The 20,643-nt window shown below is 38.5% G+C and overlaps 1 protein-coding gene across 1 annotated transcript in view; it reads right to left on the reverse strand.

The window, feature by feature from the left end:
* Positions 1-379: 379 nt before the first annotated feature.
* Positions 380-20,643, reverse strand: part of ppm1e (protein phosphatase, Mg2+/Mn2+ dependent, 1E) — a 52,173-nt gene continuing 31,909 nt past the window's right edge. Inside the window, exons 2-7 of the mRNA XM_065259770.1 lie at positions 13,577-13,698; positions 11,571-11,770; positions 8,313-8,501; positions 8,031-8,174; positions 7,535-7,628; positions 380-5,536 (exon numbers count right to left, since the gene is read on the reverse strand). Coding sequence (XP_065115842.1) covers positions 4,605-5,536; positions 7,535-7,628; positions 8,031-8,174; positions 8,313-8,501; positions 11,571-11,770; positions 13,577-13,698 — 1,681 coding nt within the window. The 3' untranslated portion in view covers positions 380-4,604. The remainder of the gene's footprint in view (positions 5,537-7,534; positions 7,629-8,030; positions 8,175-8,312; positions 8,502-11,570; positions 11,771-13,576; positions 13,699-20,643) is intronic.

Consider the following 20,643-nt stretch of genomic DNA (forward strand, 5'->3'; position numbering starts at 1 on the left):
TCTATGATGATATTCGGATCTCTAGATATGGCTCATGTTTTATCAACCACCAAGACATCAAATTTCTAAGAAAAGAAATTTGACCACTTGTATATTGGTCAAATCTAAGCTATGTATAACCAAAAGAAGATTAGTAAACTACACCACTTGCTACATATATGTTCAATTATCCATACAGATGTCTTGTTCAGCCATATTATGGGATCTCAATTGGAAAAGCATTGTCTTAGCAACTATACCTCATGGGTTTAATCCCAGGATTACACATGATGATATTCTGCATAGTAGATTTGCCTTGGATAAAAGCGTCCACCAAATGCATAAATGCACTGACCAAAAATAAAACAGAGACCAGAGAGAAGAGATTCAAGTACAGTGGTGGTTTCTCATCAACACAGGTTTAATAGAATACAGTGATGATCATCAGTAACATAGGTTTCTTTTTTTTTAGATACTCTCCCCGTCTAGTTTTCTTTAAACCCTTCCTCGGCTTCGCTTCAGTGAAGACGAGCACTTTTAAAGCAGCTCTCTTCACTCATGGCTTGCGTAGGTTTCTTATTGCTAGCAGAAAAAGAGCAGTACTGGACGGTACGTGGACAAAAAGCAATGACAGCAAATGAGGAGGGCAAAACCATCACGTGAGGTCAATCGAACCCTTGACGCAGAACGCTACGCTGTGTGTAACAGTCAGTCCACTCGGGGCCAAGGCTCAAGAATATGAAGACGGAGAGAAACACTTGGTTCTTGACTCATCATCACACCACCACTTTCACCGCGGTACTTCAGTGAATACGCAGGAGCCCGACTGTGTGCCCAACGCTTTGTCTCGCGTGCTTCCCTTAACGCTCAAGTACTGTATTTTCAAGTACCTTCTTAAATGTGACGAGGGCAAGGGTTACTGAAAAGCATTAGACTTCTGTATCCATCTGAGTTATCTGTGGTGATTGATTAAAATAGCACATTTATACGACAGACTTCACATACACATCCCAAATGTTACGCGCACCCACGCACACACTCGAAACATACATACGTGTATACAATATATGTTAGTTACTACACTTTTGATATATAATTTGTGCCCCGTATGAGGTGCTAGAGGGGTGTAGGGAGGGAGTAAACGCTCATGGTAGAAGGTAGGGCTATAACAGAATCATAAACAGCGCAGCTTCTTTATAAGGTCCACGTCCTGAGAGCTGCACATCTCTAGTCATTTTGTCATCCATCAAGGAGCAGATCTTGAAATTATGAGGCATGATACAGCTAGCGGGACAGCTGGTGATGTTTTACACCATGCTCAGAATCCTTGGGTGTAAAACCAAGCGACGAATCGCATACTAGACGGAAGATTTGAAACGTGGGGCAAGCGTTCATCTTTCCTGTCCGTTTCAACCAGTTCAAAATCCACTTCACTTTCTCCCATCTGGAACTGATTCGAGACCTCTTTCTGAATTGAGAGGGTTGCACTGGTGTCCTTTGGAGGGGTCTTTGTGAACATGGGGGTGAAGCTGTGCCCAGATGAGTTGGCAGGAGGCAGATGAGGAATGACAACACGTTGTGACACTCATGCCCCACCCATTATCTCAAATTGAAGAAATAGAAAGTCTCTAGTGCAATGGCACGGCAGGGATGGCACATGTCATTCCTCTGATCATAGATGTAAGACAGTGAGACAATGTCTTGCAGCATTATTAGTCAAAAGAATGGGTGTGGTTAGTGTCAAGGACCGAAGTGACATTGGTATCTTGAACATAACCACCCAATGGCATAGTGGCTGTAGTGATTTGTGGTGTACAGTGACATCATAATATGCACCGAATATGACTTTATTTTAAGATAATGTGAGTAATAAGACCCCAACTATACTTTTTTAGGAGAGAATATAGCAGTCTTGTTACTGGAGGTGGCTGCAAATTTTATGACAAAAAATGTTGTATGGTAAATATGGTACAAATCTTTATAGGCCTTATAGTATATATATATATATATATATATATATATATATATATATATATATATATATATATATATATATATATATATATATATATATATATAAGATTTTTTAAAGTGAAAGAGCGAGAAAATATATATTACATATCCACTGTTAAAACAGGCCTGTGATGAAGGCAAACATTTCGCTGTTTAAACTATCCTATACTGTTAGAAAAAAAGGTCAAAATTTGTGCCCAAGTTGTCACTGCACTCGAAAAAATGCTGTGCTGTTTTAACCCATTGTTGGGTCAAATATAAAAGTGTTCTGGGTTAATTTCAACCCAGCTGCTGGGTTAGTCTCTTTTTGGCCCAACACTGGCTTAAAAAAATAATCCACCATTTAGACTGTGGGGCTGTACAGATATGTGTACATTTGGCACCATTATGTACCTTTAACTTGACACTAATACATTTTTTTTAAGTACTAATAAGCTCTTTCTGGTACCAATATGTACTTGATAGGTGCAAATGTATGCTTTTTGATAGGGTACAGGCCCAGTGACAACTGAGGTATATATTGTGACCACTTTTCTTACAGTCTATCCATGTCTAGGGCCTAGACAATTAAAGAAGATCTCAGTGCTCGGTAGCCATAATCAAGGTCTCTGATAACTGCCCAATATCTTTGTAGGTGGCTATGTTTGTACCACTTGGCACAGAAAGCACACTGTCTGTGGATATAATGCGTCTGAACATGATAAATACTCAAGTCTTTGGTTTTAAATTTGGAATATATATGAAATATCTGCATCTAAATTTGATATGTCTGGTAGCTTATCTACGAAATAATTTAATTGTTAAAACCGTTCTCTGCTTAGTTTCTGAACTAAGCAGCAGAGTCTACAGTAGGTGATCACTAGGAATGCAATAGGTTATTTTGGATATTCCTAGATAGCATCATCAAATGTAGTTGAAGATATGCTGAATGCGTTTGATGTGGCAGCCACCCAAACCAACTAGTTGTTAAAGGGACACTCCACCTTTTTTTAAAAAATAAGCTCATTTTCCAGCTCCCCTAGAGTTAAACATTTGATTTTTACCGTTTTGCAATCCATTCAGCTGATTTTAGAGTCTGGCGGTATCACTTTTAGCATAGCTTAGCATAATCCATTGAATCTGATTAGACCATTAGCATCGCGCTAAAAAATAACCAAAGAATTTAGATTTTTTTCCTATTTAAAACTTGAGTTACATTGTGTACTAAGATCGATTGAAAATTAAAAGTTGTGATTTTCTAGGCAGATATGGCTAAGAACTATACTCTCATTCTGGCGTTATAATCACAGACTTTGCTGCCATAACATGGCTGCAGCAGGCGTAGTGATATTACGCAGTGTCCGAAAATAATTTCGGCTGAATGGATTGCAAAACGGTAAAAAATCTAATATTTAACTCTAGGGGAGCTGGAAAATGATAATATTTTTTTTTAAAGTGGAGTGTTCCTTTAAATAAATAAAAATAGGTAGGAATGATATAACAGAAAAAGGTCAAACAAAATTTACAGTGCACATACAGTAAATGTCTTCTAGAGATGCTTTCTCACACACACATCAATATGTTTGCAATTCATTAACTCTAACAAACCCCTACACTGTGACCAAAATAAAATGCAATTCAGAAATTTCTTTTTAGCTTTAGAAAATAAGGAGTTTAATATGGAGGTGGATTAAAACAGATAAATATATGTGGGGGGAATTCACTAAAAATATATTGCACCATTTGATAGTGCCATTCAATTTCTATCTGTGATGTTTAGTGTCTGATACAAAAAGTTCCTAGATGAAAAATATAGCTTAATGGCACAAACTTGCATGAGCAAGCAAAATGGGAACGTGCAGCATCATTTCACAATGCCCATCTGAACAATGCACGTTTCGATATAATTTCATGAATATTGCCGTGATTAACAGGAAAAAGTTCCCAAATATCTCATTTACATAAAAATTAATTTACCGCATGGTTTCTGTGGGCGATAATAGCGCAACGTTAATAGTGCCAAGCGAATACTGAATAAACCTGACTTACAGTTCAATCTATAATCAGCCTAAATTACAATCTATAATAAGCTTAATTTACACAAGAAATTAGCCATGTTAATGCTGCATTTAGCACCTGGTTAAACTAGACTGCAGCACAAACTGTTTAGTGAATTCACCCCACGGCGGCCAAGAGCTGTATCATGTCTCAGATATTTCAGGTTAAAAGATACTATACCGTGTGTGCATGACATCAGAACCATGTGTGAGTGGATAAACAGAAGACAGTGTGTTTAAGGTTAGTGTTAACACAAACCAGATCAGAGAGGTTTATGAGGATGAATAAGCTGAATAAGCGTGTTGAAGGATTCTTAAAATGAGAGAGGAAGCGTTACAGCGGTGTGGTATCAGTTGGCTCTGTCCGAAAACCTAGTAGGCTCCCTACTGGCTACATAGGCAGCCTAACTAAAATAGACCCTGTATGTAACTGATTTGGACCACTAATATTAAGCAATGCTGCCTACTCGGGCAGCTCACTAGGTTTTGGGACAAAGCGTGCTCAGTCTGGGTTGCGTGATATGAGTTTTAGCCTTAGGGATGGAGGGCAGTATGATAGGGCAAGGAAGTAATTGATTAGACCCTTTTGCTGTGGATAACATGGGGAAAGGCCGTCCCAGGCTTCCTCTCCGGTGAGCGAAGAGGATAGGGCATGCAGCTAAGTGGGCCGTAGGTTTCCCTGGCCCTCCGGATCAAGCGCTGCGATTCCCTCCTTAGCGGCATAAACTCCATCCGCCTCTTCCTCCGTCCCTCATGGGGGAAGAGCGCAGCCACCTCCAGCAATTGTCCATCTGGGGTGTGCTGAGAGTAAGAAGGGACTCTCGGTTTAGGCTGGGGATTTTGCCTGTATCCAGAGAGGCCCTCGTCTTGGTAGGGGCGCCAGGCCGCTCCAGTCCCACCGTAGGGGGATATGAGGTCTGGGGTGATGGTTCTCACCGGGGGTAGGCTCGAGGAAGCTGGGAGCCTGAAGCAGCCAGTCTCTGCCCGCAGGTCCGGCCCCGTGATGCTCAGAGTGGTTCTGTCCGTAAACGAATCCATGCGGTCTTCGTAGGCCAAGTCAGCCGGGGCGGAACATTGCTGGAGTGGCCAGCCGCCCCGATTCTTTCCTCCGTTCTCGGTCCCTCCGTCCTGACACACCAACTCGCTCTGCAAAGCCTCCACATCCTCTTCCTCCTCCTCTCCTGGATCTTCCACAGGTTCTTCTTCGGCTTCCTCCTCTGGTTCCTCTGAGGGTGGGGGCAGACGGGGGTCCCTGAGGAACACCACGATTACCGTGATGTTGTCGCTGGACCCCGCATCGCGGGCCGAGGCCACAAGCTTGTGGGCTACCATGGCGGTGTCTCCGTTGTTTTCTTGCAGGTGGTCGCTGACCACTCGCACCGCTTCATCCGGGTTCACGGTGTCGTAGAAGCCATCGCAGGCCAGGATCAAGTAGTCTTCACTACCATCCAGGTTGAAGGTGGTGTGGTCAGCATCGCCACAGATGTAGGGCTTGTGTTCTGAGTCACCTGATAGGATCAGAGTAAATAAAGTGATGAACTTTAATAAAACCATCACTTCAGTGTTCAGAAAGAATATGCAATTAATATCATAATTGCTATTTATCCAATACAGTTAAAATGTTTCTGCATAATGGATATTTTAAGAGCGGAGTTCTTTGCAAAAGGTTTATCATATTTGGGGGTCCTTGCCATTATTAAAAAAAAAACGGTTTACATCAAAAGCCCAGTGGACTTTGGTATGGCAGAATGAGCCTCACTTATCCAATTCATGAATGAAGAGCTTTCGGGGAATAAAATGCTGGACTGAGCATTAGCATTTAAGGAGGGAAACTTTTCCTGTGCACAAACTCAGCCTGAGGTCGGTCTTAGCTTTACTGCAATCCTCATTAGACAAATAGCTGTAATCTTATACTACTGAAGCTTATGTACATACTGTGAATGATCCTGACACTATATCAATAATTTATTGAGATGCAGTCAAAATCAATTCCGTCAGATCTTCTAAATAAATGTTTGGCGTGTACACCTGATGCCCTAAATAAATGAGCTTTGAACTAGTATAGTGGTTTAAAGTAATGCTTTAGTTTCACTATGTAATATATATGAATTTCTGTGTAGTCCAGGTATAGAGAATAGGACTGGGCAAAAAATATATATCCATTTTTCGATTAATCTGTTTTTTAAATATGGTCGATTCAGAATCGATTCTCAAAGAGCAGAATCAATTTTTTTTTCATATTTTTTTGCAAACATTGAACGTAAGATTAACGTTAATCAAATTACTAGTCTTCTTTACTAAATGTCACCCTCTTTTTTGCCTTGCGCGATGTTACCAAGGAGCCTGTCATTCTTTCATTCAGCGCTTAAAATGGCGGTTTTAGGTGCTTCATCAACATTGATGCCACTTTCAATTTTTTATTAATTACCCAATTGCAAACTTATGTTCACTGTTATTTTTTATTAATATAGTATTTATATTAAATCTATATATATTGAGTTGAATCGAGAATCGAGTATAAAAACCAACCCCAGGACCGGAATCGAAAATTAAATCGAGTCGAAACGATTTGATAGCTTGTGAATCGAAATTGAATCGATCTGGAACATCTGAATCGATACCCAGCCCTAATAGAGAATGATAAAAAAAAGAATAGATTGACTTCTAAAGCTGCTGTTTCATATCTATTTAATAAAAAACTACACAATACTGTCTTCAAATTATCTGGTAGGGGTTTTCATCCAAACCTAAAGCAAATCTTTTCAAAATTCGCAGAAAAAGAAAAACAAACAAATGCGAATTAGGTCCGTTGTTCGAGCAAATAAAGCTGGTATTGGTAACCTTAGAAAATGGAGAAAGGACTATATTTAGTTACAATTGGGCAAGTTATTAATTTACTATCAGTGCAGCTTGTAATTGCCAAACTGAATGTTGTGCACAGAAGAAGGAATGCAGAATTTTTGATGCAGGCACTAGCAGCAAGGGCATTGCGACGACGTTGAGCCTAATATATGGTAAAGACAACGAAAGCGGAAACATCTAGACAATCAATCTTGTGGGTTTAAAGTTCGCTACATAAGAATTTATTCAGCAAATACGTTATGATATTTTAGCAAATAAAGGGATTTTCATTAGAAATTTGACGTTTCCATCACTCGTTTCTTACGCGATACGTCAAAATGAGCATAAAATCAGGGCGATGGAAAACCAGCTAGTGTAATTTAATTCCAATACTATTGTTCTTGTTAGTTCGTTGAGATGAACTAAGATTAACAAAATATAGAAGTATTGTTCATTGTTAATTTATGCCAGCTAATGCATTGACTAATGGGAAAAAATACAACCTTCCAAATACAAGCTGTTCCCAGTAAATACTTATTTATAGGATTAATTAAAAATAACTGAATTGATTAATCTCCAAGTAAATGTAATCAATGCTATTAATTTTCTTTTTAAATGAGTGACAGCTCTATTTGAAATAGACTTTAACTTTAATGTTCCCTTACCGATGGCCCTTGACACTGACAGGCTTCCATTGACTCTCCATGTACCAAACCAGATCACACAACCGCCCAGAGCCTCAATCCGCTTCTTCTCATCCTATACACAACAAACACAAACACAATAAACACACTGTCTCTATTACGGTGAAACATTTGTATAAAATGTGCAATAATATTATGAATTTGATTAAATATGTTATAACAGTATATAAAAATAAATGTGACTTGACTTAAAGCAGTCTGCTCAAAGCATAAAATGTATCCTATGTATCAGATTTACAGACTTTACTATTGTATTGCACTGAAAGACGAGATAAAAATGAAGGTCACTCTGCATTAGTTAGAAAAAAATTTAAGCAAGCGGCATTTATTTTAAAGAAAGAAAGCACACGCATATTTTTAAGCCATGCCTCCATGAGTAAATTGACCTACATCTCATCTCACATGTATAACTCATATGACATTGTCTAAACTTTATTTGCCTTTGATCAAATCTTACCTCTCTATCTGGTTTGTGTGGTTTCATCAGCTCCACTGGTTGACCTCTCCTGACCATCATGACCTGTGAATCTCCGAGCCACGCTACGTACAGTGTGTGACCCCTCAGAAATGTCACCACCCCGGTGGTACCACAGCGCAGGTTCTGTTAGACAGACAGACACAGAGGTGTCATGGATGCATATAGATATCATCGTGTAATGTTCTGGCACGCGTATTGACTAAATGTAATGAAACAAGACGAAGATCAAAATGTAGCATAGCTTGTAGGGTAAAAACTCACCTCCCGTGATGCCTTCTGTACAAATCGTTCATCTGTCAGTCTGAAGGCGTGCCACAAGGCTTCTCCCGGGTCCTGACTGAACATTTCTTGTCTGACCAGGTTCACATGCAGGTGGTTGGCAGCGTAGATAGCGGCATCCACCCCGCCGTGACCATCAAACACGCCAAAAAACGCCTGCTCCTCCTGGTCCTAAAAACACCAACTTTCTGTTAGCTATAATAAGGCATACTTGCACCTATCAATTTTGTTTATTGATGGTCACATATTAATAATATGATATATTATGACTATATATATTATTAATACATATTAATACAGACAGTCACTAAAATACAATTACAGTAATATAGCTTATTGCCCCTTAAAAGATCTTATCCATCAATCTATTCTTAATTGAAATAAATCCTTAATAGACTCTCTCAGTATCCGAATCTGCTTCTTTAATAAATCGCAGTCAACACAGCTAAATGAAATATCATACATAAGAAATATATGCAAATCAAATGTTCATTTCCCCTCTCGATCTGTTTTAATTATCAGCAGCTTAAGAATTATTAAATGGCTTAGTTCCACATCAGGGCTGGTCAAATGGGATAAGCTTTCATTGGTATAAAGGATTTCATTACGGCCGACTCCCTGAGCTTCCATTAGTGTGACACTGTTTCTACACTAGACAAAATGAAATTGCTCTCATTATAATCAACAAAGTTGTCTGTACTGCGCATGCAGTTTTAAACGGTTTTGGTCTGAGCTGGTCTGTAATACCTGGAGAAAGATATTTGTTAGCATCCTCATTCATTTAAATGGCCATTGCTTGGACTGCTTGTTGCAATCTTTTCTTATAAGCACAGACCTTTTGAGTCAATCGCAGACTAAAAAGTGAGAAAGTGATGTCATGACACCAACACTGATGACATGCGTGTTTTCCTGAAAATCAAACCAAAGACCTTTGCCAGTGCCATGCTCTATTAGACGAGCTACAAGATCTCCATAACGCAACCATGATAGATGTGACGCCATCAACCAATCAGCATTATCAGCATGTCAAAGACATCTGCTGATAAGATAAAAGCATCTGCCAAATGCATATTGTAAATATAAAACAACCTTCTATGTATCCCTTTCTTTTAATACAATGAATTATGTCCACTTAAGGTGGGAAGTAGTCTTTTTGCTTAAAGCAAAGGGATGCTGGTTCTCTCCAGAGATGCCCAGCATTCATCAACAAACATCTGTCATTGATGGCAGATATACAGTAGGATCACCCTATGAGTAAAGCGTGATAAAGAGGAGCATATTGATGGAGGATACTGCCATCCGAATGGACTATTGCCCACAGTGGGTCTATTTCATGCTACAGTGGACAGATATGCCACAGTGTCTTCTCTCATCATGTATGTATCATCTAGATCATGTGAGACAGCAAATCTGTGTACACTTACTGCTTTCCATCGGAAATCACACTGACAATCAGGAAGGAAATTACATGATGTTGTTTCTCCAGGGATGCTGATATCAACATAAATCTTCTATAATGGAAAGTGATAGTAAGTGTATTGGTGCTTAATCTACTACGCTGTCTGCGGTTCCCATACATTTGTAAAAGCTGCTTGTTTGGGCGTACTGTAGTAAGCGGAAATCAACAAATAAAAAGCTCCCACTCAAAGCCAATGTCAAATTCACTCACTTTTTTCTGACTTTCACAGACTAAAAAGATGAATTTTCATGACATATGTCTGAGATGCTGTGAGCATCGATGTAGTGTACATCGTGAATTTATAAAAAATTTAATTAAATGCGTGACAGGGCTCCAGACTTACTTTTTTCACTAGGAGCACAGTGGCCCCCAACTGAAAGTTTTAGGGGCGCAACCAGAAAATTTAGGGGCACACACCGTAAATCAACATGCTAACCAAATATTCACATTTCTACTAATTTCCACTGTATTACTAATAAATACTTTAATGATAGATGCAGAAAGTACAATGTGCTGTTTCAAATTCAGTGTCACATTTTTTTTGTGCACTTTTGGAAAAAAAGGTAAAATTTACTGGTTGCACATGTGCGACTGGATGTAAAATTCAGTGGCACACTCTCAAATTTTAGGGGCAAAATGCCACCATTTGGGGGCAGTCTGGAGCCCTGCGTGAAATGAATAAACAATAACAATAAACTTGTAGTTTCACCTGAAATCAGTGGAGGCTTGGACCCAGAAACACCATTCCTTATGTCACAACTTAACAAGCGGATTACAACTCATATTCAAAGCGACAAACAAAATCCCTGATATTTCATGACGTAAATGATATTTCCCTGACTTTCAATGTCTGGATTAGACTTTTTAAAATTCCATGATATTCCAGAAATTCCATGACCCATGGGAACCGTGTTGGATGAAAAATTATCATTTGGTGTTGGCAGCCTTTGTGTTTATGAGCTGTTGGCTGTGTCATATTTAGCTACACTTAGTGTAGCTTACTTGGATGTTATGTGTTCGAATCTGGCTTGCAACAGATTCTTGATCACTTTTTATCCTTATAGCCCACATCACTTCCTATCCCATTTTGCATCTTTAGGTTTGCTGACGTGTTTGGAGGTCTGAGTTATGGAAGGTAGAAGGTAGTAAATGGTAAAAGTTAATCCATTCAGCTGATCTTCGGGTCTGGCGGTACCATTTTTAGCAAAGCTTAGCATAATTCATTGAATCTGATTAGACCAATAGCATCGCGCAAAAAAATAACCAGAGTTTCAATATGTTTCCTATTTAAAACTCTTCTGTAGACTGTAGTTACACAGTAATGATATTACGCAGCACCTAAAAATAGTCCTCTGCTATTGAAAGTAACCAAGGGGACTATTTCCAGGCAGTGCGTAATATCACTACGCCTGCTGCAGCCATGTTACGGCAGCAAAGTCCTTGATTATTACGCCAGAATGAGGTATAGTTCCTAGCCATATTGGCCTGGAAAATCGCAACTTTTAATTTTCTGTCAGTCTTAGTACATGATCTAACTACAGACGAGTCAAGTTTTAAATAGGAAAAATATCAAAACTCTTTGGTTATTTTTTAGCGTGATGCTAATGGTCTAATCAGATTCAATGGATTATGCTAAGCTATGCTAAAAGTGGTAGAGCCAGACCCCGAGATCGGCTGAATGGATTCCAAAACGGTAAAAATCTAATATTTAACTCTAGGGGAGCTGGAAAATGAGCATATTTTCCAAAAAAGTGAATTTTCCCTTTAATTCAAAGTCATACCTGTAGATTGAAGAGCGTGTTGAAATCGGGAATGACCATGTGTTTGTCCTCCATCTTGCGTCGCATGTTTTTGATGGCGTGGATGGAGGTCTCGTAGTACGGCAAGTGGCGTCGGCGATACGGGAATTCCTTGAGCCAATGGCAGCACGTCTCACACAGCTTATTATAGACCAACCGCGCTAGCTTCACCGAATCAATCTCTGCCGAGGGAAAAAAAATAACATGTTACATGTTGCAGCACACATGCAAACACGCTGAGCTGATTTGATTTATGGTGACAAACACAAAGCGGCCATTGTTTCATATGTCACGACACTGGAAAAACACACACGCACCAGATGCGTTTTGCATTTGCAAGGCAAACAGATTTGACTTTAATATCATATTGGAAAGAAGAGTGATTAAATGCAATGGAAGTGGGATTCAGAATTGAGGGCAGTGAGCAAAAGAGGCCATCTGCCAACCGAGAGAGGGAGAGAAAGAGAGAGAGAGATGGGAGGAAGGTGACTGATGATGGGATTGTTCCAGCTCTGGTCTCTATGGGAAAAGTCTGACATTACTTCGATCTATGAAGCCTCTAGTCTTTCAGAATATGTCCTTTTCCTTCACATACCCACTTTTTAAAAAAGCTTTGTTGTTTTTTTAATCTGAGTGCAAGTATATTAGTGTCTAGTTATGTTGTTAAAATAATAATTCTGATTTAGAAAATGTACATTTTTATATGTTGTTGTTATTGCGGTATTACATTTTCAAACTCATTAAGTAAGCGAAAGGCAATTGTGTTTTTGTAAAGATGCCAAAACTCTTGGTAAGGTCCCAGATTTCCTTTCGGTCCATTATTCCCACCCCATTGCTGCAGACGTATTTTGGTATTGTGTGGATGAAGAGACCATTTAGATGGTTTGATGGTTGTAAAAGCAGATATTATAAGCTCTTTGCTTATCTCTTATTCTTTAAGACAGTCACTTTCTTTCCCTGTGTCGTCTCCACGGGCACTGTCTAAATTTAATCTGCTATCTCAGGGCTGTGCTGGTGAACAGTGTCCTGCCTTTGCCCTGAGACAGAAGTCTGTCTGATGCCCAGCGTACAGTGGCGCGATGCCAGGCGTTCCCACAGATATGACTTAAAGCGAATGCACTTTCTGCCTACTGGGATGTGTTATATTTGTCTAAAGGACCATAATGTACCTCATAAAATAAAAAAATCTCAGTTGATTGTACTACCTGAGGAAGCCCAGACTTGACAAAGTGGAGTTCTTGCACACTGAAATACGTACTGAATATATGTGTATAAAGATAATAGACCATATAAAAATGTGCATCTTGATATTTTTGCATTTTACATACAAGAGAAAAAGTCTAAATGAGATAGAAAATGAATAAGATATCACAGACATGATATCATAACATGAAAGTGTCAGACGTTCAAATGTTATCAAATCTTTGAATACGCTCAAACAGTGAGCACCATTTGAATAAAGCTATTAAACCCATTAATAGTAGATGTGAGCTCTGACTTTCCAAACAAGCTGTGTGTCGCATTTGCAGACGTTCCCCCAACCTCGAATTCCTCTGCTGTTTCATTTTGAATATGGAAAGATAAGAAAGCAATTCAGGCCACAGTTAAGTTAGCAAGCGACCTACATTTGCAGTTCAATAGAAGGCGTAAAATTGTGTAGAATGGCCTACATTCAGATCAAATATTATGTGAAGTTTAAAATGTTCCCATTGCACAAATAGTAGAGCATTGCATTACAGAGCAAAAGGTCATGGGTTCGATCCCAAAAAACACACATACTGGCAAAATGTACAGTATAACCTGAATGCACTGTAAGTTGTTTTGAATATATGCATCTGCAAAATGCACAAAATGTAAAAGTTTAATAAAGATCTCTCACGCTCCCCATCATTATTGTCACTCGTTTGGGTCAGCAGTAATACACAAAAAACTGAAAGTTGAGCACATCTGTGCTAGTAAATAATAAAAAAATTTAATGGAGTACTCACGAGGCAATGTTTCGGTCCCATCCTCCACGCTCTTGTTGAGATGGTACACTGAAAGATCGCTTTGCAGGATGCTATCAGCCGTACCACGGGCCAGGGCTGCAGCCAAGGAGAAAGGGCAATTACTGTGAAAGAGAAAAAGAGATGGAGGTTTAGATATCTGTTGAGAAAAAACAACATTATGCAAAAGAGCACTATCAGTATTAGATTTCGTTTTCCCCTCAAGTTTCTTTTTAATAGCAGTACAGAGAAATAATTGAAGTGTGAGATGATAAGTAGGAGGCAGGAGAATTACGTACGGTCAGAACATTAAAAAACGCTCATCATGCACAGAAATCATCCCAATGTCAGTAAAAAAAATTATATAAGAATAATACACACAAATATTAAAATTACATCCTTTATGTCAATGAAATAACAATCACACACTGTTCTTTTCCATACAAGGACAGTTGTAATCACATCTGTCAAACTATAAAAAAAGACAAACTTTTCAACTGCTTAGCATACAAACTATAGGCAAAGATTCTTTAAAATATCCCTTGCAATAATACCTTTTATTGCAGAAAATATATAATTTTATTACAGAAACTTAAGGCGAGGAACAAAGGTGGAAAGCTACATTTTATTTCTAAATGTTAAAGCTTGGTATTCTTTAAACCTTTTTTAGGACTGGTTGCTCTAATGGTTTCAGAGATTGAAGAGAGCCACTTTAAAACTCCAATGAACCAAATCCACCCCAGCACTTTACTGCGCTGAGAGGCAAGACCCTCTTGGATAACAGAAAATAAAAACAACACATTACGAAATCAAGAGTCGGCACTTAAACACAAGCCTGACATCCCCATAAGAGGATCTTGTGAGGGATAATTGTGGGATTATTATTCAAAGAGCAGGGATCTCCCCTCTAAAACAACTCAAGGTGAGTTTTACAATAAGGATTAAAAAACATTTATCCGACAGTTTAAATTATGATGTATTTATATGTTTTAAGTAAACAATGCAAATCATCCTGTTTGGAAAAATGCAATGTGAAGAACAGATCTGTGAGTGATCTTTTTGTGGCTGAAGGCAAAATCAAATTTGAAGAAAAAACGTGAGAAAGATGTGTAGTGCTTGAATGACAGGCGTACAAATTGGTGATGTTTAACAAAAATCTTGCAGTCTTAAAAATAAAGATGCTACAAAAGCAGCGAACCATGAAATAACCATTTTTGGTTCCCAACAGAACCATTCAGTCAAAGAGACATTTCTTTTTTTTACCTTTTCATAGACTAAAGAAACTTGAATCCCTTTTGTAAACCAGAAAGGTTCTTTGGATCTTAAAGTTTCAATTAATTCAAAACGGACTATTAATAATATTGCAGTGTTTATTATAAACAATTTATTATTGTAAGTCCTTATTTTTTTTTATTCATGTTCCCCTTAAACTTAAATTAAGTTTGCAGTCAGTTAGACGGCTCTGGCGGGACCATCCGTTAACTCTGACCCTCCAATTGTCAGTCTGTTGCCAGCTCTATTTCTGAATGAAACATCTACTTCTAATCAAAACACAGTGGAAAGCACAAGCCACACACACTTTTTTCTTTGCCTGATATTCAGTTTCACTCTGAAATACGTTACAACATGGAAGTTAAGTCGATCATGACTTCGTGTTCACAGCAAAAACATACAGCCAAACATGTTTTCAATTGCTCATTAGCACATTTATCTTTAAAGGGATAGTTTAGATCATTTTCTCACCCTCATGTTGTTACAAACCTGTAAAAAATTATTTTATTTGTTGAACACAAAAGGAAGATATTTGCAGTGTTGAGGGTAACGCATTACAAGTAACGTGCATTACGTAATAATATTACTTTTCTGAAGTAACGAGTAAAGTAACACGTTCTTTATAAATGTATGCATTAATATTTGAGTTACTTTTATAAAATAGTATGCAAGTTTAATTAATTTGATAAAAAAAAGTACTAAATTAAACCAAACGTAGTCACGTCGAATCACGCACTATATGCGTGCGCGTCTGAGCGGGAACAGTTTGAGTCAGAAACCGAGATGGCAGGCCAAAGCTTGACATTTTAGCGATGGAAATATGCAATTTCTGAATGCAGAACTTCTCAGTCATAAAAACACCTGCAAGGTCTGAAAGAGATCAAGCCTCAGCCAAGTAAGAAAAAGTAATGCAAAAGTAACTTAAAAGTAACGTAAGTATTAATTTCCATGAAAAGTAACTAAGCAATTACAAGTAACTTAATATTGTAATGCATTACTTTTTAAAAGTAACTTATAAAGCAGGAAACACCATTGATTTTCAATAGTAGGAAAAATACCATGGAAGTCAATGGTGCTCAAAAATGGTTTGGTTACAAGCATTGCTCAAAATATTTTCCTAATTGATGACAGAATTTTTATTTTTGGGTAAACTATCCCTTTAAGATTGTAGATGTAAATCAGCACTTAATTTTGACACATACTGTATTTGTATGCCTGTTGGTTGTTGTATATAATCAATGGATGGCAAATCTTGTAGCTGTAATTGCTAAAATAAACAAACAAAAAAACATGTTTTAAATATTTAATTAAGGTCTGTCCAGAAAATCAGACAAAAACAAGGACAAAAGGGTTCTGAATCTAAGTGGATACAATTATCTGGAAAGCAGAACAAATTTATCTCTATGAATAAATATGCCTTCTGAATGTTTGTGTCAATGTGCCATTTCCATCCATTCTGTGTCTGTGAGGGGCTTAAGCAACGCTTGCCAACATTCTGTTGAATTAATAGCCTCAGCTGTGTCCTGATGGGAGCGGATAACAGACCAATCCAATAATGTGATGTCCTAATCCAGAAAACATTTATTATGACATGTTCTGTTTATGAATGACTGTCTGTAATGCTTTATAAAAGGTTTTTTCATAAATGAAGATAATAAAGGTCATAAGGCAATGGCTTTGATTTAATTTCAATCTAAATACTCTTTATTTTGTTTCTGGTAAAACGTTTTATGAATCCTGTATACAGTACTGTGCAAAACTCTTAGGCCACCACCACCAGACTTGTTGTTTTAGAAGTTTAATGTCCATCCTTTATTTTTCAATCTATTTTATCAAACAGAAATATGTACAAAAAAATTTAATTTTCAGGAATAAATGTTGTAAGTGTTTAATGTGACCTCTCATGGAACTAAACACATCTTGAAGGTTTTTGAGCAGAAGTAAAAATCCAAATTTCTTTAAAATAAGAAATCAGGATTTAATTTTATTTAGGTTTAAGAGATCCTACAGTTACCTGCTATTGCTCAAGTGGAAGGGGAGTTTACCCTAACACATCAGTTTACATTTGTACACAGTTTTTAATACTATATACACATTTCCTGTATTTTCTGGATGTATTCTATTAAAGAGACTGAGAAACAATATATATCAGATCATTATTTCGCAATATACTAATTAATGGGACACAAGGCAGCATTTTTATGTTAATAAATCATCTTCGTAAGTCGGTATATGGTTAAATGACTCATTACATGACGAATGAAGACTCTCTCGCCCGCCCCTACCGTCTGTAGGAAGAATACCCCACTTGCAAGTTCGCTGTATCCGACCCGGTGTCCTTCAGTCTCGTATAGTCTTAGATATAGAACGCATTTACTCCCAGACACTAGGGGGAGCTAGTAGAGAAATAATACTCAGACTTGCCTTGTGTGCCTTTAAGAAGTAAACATGAATAAGTAAAATTATGAAAAGATGAATAATAGATTAATATTTGAAACATCCCGAAAATTACTCCACAGAGCAGCCATGTTGAAATTCACATGTATGTGTAGTTCTCACACATCACTGCTTCACCACCCTGCTTTGGTGGCCACAGCAACATGAGGCTGTATAACGCTGACATCTGACGCTGCTATGTAACCATGACAACCCTGACAGCAGCGCCATGCTGCTTGCTCAACGTGGGCTGCGGCATGATGATGGGTTGCCGTGGCGGAGATGCTGTAGTGAGGCGAACAGCCTCCATCCGCCCTCATGCCAGAAAACAAGTTAGATATTAGAAATCAGAGCAATCTCAAAGTCTCTCTTTCACACACGCGCACACGGTGTGTTATCAGGCTCGCAGACAGAAGGGTAAAGGAAAGTGGAGCATTCTGAAGGACACCTCAATGACGCTCTGCTCTAAATGAACAGAAAGAGGATAAAAAATTACTTTGTAGAAGTATTAAAAGAAATAATCATCCATCAATCTGTCTATCTTTATATCTACAGTATGTCTTCCTGTCTATCTGTCCATCCATCCATACATCCATTTCTCTTTCTGTCAAGCCACCTCTCCCTCCATACAATTAAACTTAATGTTTATAATCCTAGGGTTGGAGAAACAGTCGTTCCAAAACCAATAGATTTCAAACACGCATCTTATATGTGTGGCAGTGACAGCAGTACGTATTACGGTCCACCATTACAGGAAGATGGTGATAATAAGGAATAAAACCGTGACAGTGAGCTGTGATGGGTGGAAACTGATGGCCTGAGGAGGGGACACATAAATATAGAAAGAAATAAGATAGAAATATATGACACGCCAATAGCCATCAAATTCTAGGATCCACCTCCGCATTTCCATTCATAGAAATCCTCAGCTCTCTCTCTCTCTCTCTTGTACCCTCATCTGAACACACGCATACAGGCGTCACTACCTGAAGGGGAGGGGTGCCGAGGTGGGAATTTCTGATTGGCTAAAGCTCTTCAGCACACCTTAGTTGAGCCAATAGGAGACGCCACTGCGAAGGAATGAGGACTTTTTTGTCCTCTCAACCAAGTTACAAAAAATACACATCTTTCTTCATCTACAGACTTTGAGGCACAGAGCATAGTGACGTCTCTCTAGTAAGATGACATGTGAAGCCAAAGAGTTGAACAAAAATGGCTTGGCATTGATATCATGCATGTTTTACATTAGGCTGGATAGATAGGATAAATTAAAATATTTCATTAAGAAAAATTGTTATAAGTATGTTATGTGACCATGTCTGTGAAATCCAAGATGTAGTTTAAGAAGAATTAGGAGCATCAACGTTTGACTTCAAATCACTGGCATGACCTCAAGATATCAAGGTTATATTTTCACATAACATTTATGAATTTATGTATAAAACAGTAAATCACAAAAAATAACTTTAGCTGGGTTTTCACAGGCTGGGTAATGAATTTCAGCATCACTAAACCGGCCAATCAGCATCCATAACCATTACATGACAAACATATTTTCAATGTATGAATAAATGTGTGTCAAAAGCGTTTCTTTACTGCAGTGTAGCTTGGTTTGCATGTAACCCATCTACTACTGCAAAAGCATTTCACACACACAGATCTCAAGGGGGCTTCTCCATCTGCATTAACTTCCAGTCGCCCTTGACTATATAAGACCCCTCAAACGCTCAACATCACGTGTGTGTATGTGTGTGTGTGGTGTGAGAGACAGAGGATTTTCCTGTTCACACACAGCTCCTCCTTTGAGATTTGCTATAGTTGAGCCATCAGTGGCTGCACAGGCATTATCAGAGACTGCGGTGTACCATCATATTGAAGTATCATTTATTACAAAGGTTAAAGGGACACATTGAAAATATGCTCATTTTCCAGCTCCCCTAGAGTTAAACATATTATTTTAACTGTTTTGGAATCCATTCAGCCGATCTCCGGGTCTGGCGCTACTACTTTCAGCATAGCTTAGCATAATTCATTGAATCTGATTAGACCATTAGCATCCCGCAAAAAAATAACCAAAAAGTTTCGATATTTTTTCTATTTAAAACTTGACTTTACATCGTGTACTAAAACAGACGCAAAATTAAAAGATATGGCTAGGAACTACACTCTCATTCTGGCATAATAATCAAGGACTTTGCTGCCATAACATGGCTGCAGGAGGCGCCATGACATTACGCACTGCGCGAAAATAGTCCCCTGCTATTGAAGTTGCCAAGGGGACTATTTTCAGACAGTGCGTAATGTCATTGCTAAGCTATGCTAAAAGTTGTACCGCCAGACCCGGAGATCAGCTGAATGGATTCCAAAAAGGTAAAAATCTAATGTTTAACTCTAGGGGAGGTGGAAAATTAGCATTTTTTCAAAAAAGTGGAGTGTACCTTTAATTGGTGTGTTTATTATGCCTGACATGAGTGTTCAGACCAGCCGCGGTAGAGGCCTCAAGCGCGAGTAATTTCAATGTTAAGTCAATGTAAAGACGCGTTGACGCGCGTCTGGAGGTCTCATGCCACGAATGAGGCGTCTAGTGCGGAGTGGTAGACGCGATTCCGCCTCATTCACGCATCTAGTTCACGTGAATTAAGCGTTGCCACGGCAAACGAGCGAACTTTGGTGACGTTAACCAATTAGGTGCTTGCTCTAGTAGGGACGTGATTACAGGAAGCGAGCAGAGTCGCAGAAGCCCCTCCCATGACGTGAATATCCGCATAAATGCCTCAATGACTTGAATTTCACATGCGAATGAAGCGAGTAAACTCAAAGTGTTCAAGCAGCAAACTAGATGCGGTAGACGCGAATTTGACGTCTCAAACGCAGCTGGTGTGAACCCATGGTTAAAGCAACACCCAAAAATAACAATTCTGCAGTCATTAAATCAGTTTATGGTTATTACAGGAAATAAATACAAATATTTTTTACACTTCTGCATAAGGCAGATGATTTTATCCAAAGCGACTAACAGTGGATTTACGGTATACATTTCATCACTATGTGTGTGTTACTTGGGAACCATCAACCTTTGTGCTGAGCAACAGGAACACATATTAATATTTTGTAAGAATAAATCTGTGTTCAATTTACAAAAAAAGAGCACCCAATAAATTCTTCAAAAATTCATGCCATGCAAGTTTTGGTACAACAAAAGGACGAATGAATGTTGACAGCATTTCTGGGGGATAACCTTAAATGTTTAAAATCGGTGTGTAACGTAGTATCGTACATCTGTATGTGTAAATCCTCACAGGTCTCAAAGTGCTAGTGGGTGAAAATGAGTTTGTGGGAGCCTGATGATAAATTGAAGGGTG

Source organism: Paramisgurnus dabryanus, chromosome 10, assembly GCF_030506205.2.
Source record: "Paramisgurnus dabryanus chromosome 10, PD_genome_1.1, whole genome shotgun sequence".
NCBI classification, from domain to species: Eukaryota; Metazoa; Chordata; class Actinopteri; order Cypriniformes; family Cobitidae; genus Paramisgurnus; species Paramisgurnus dabryanus.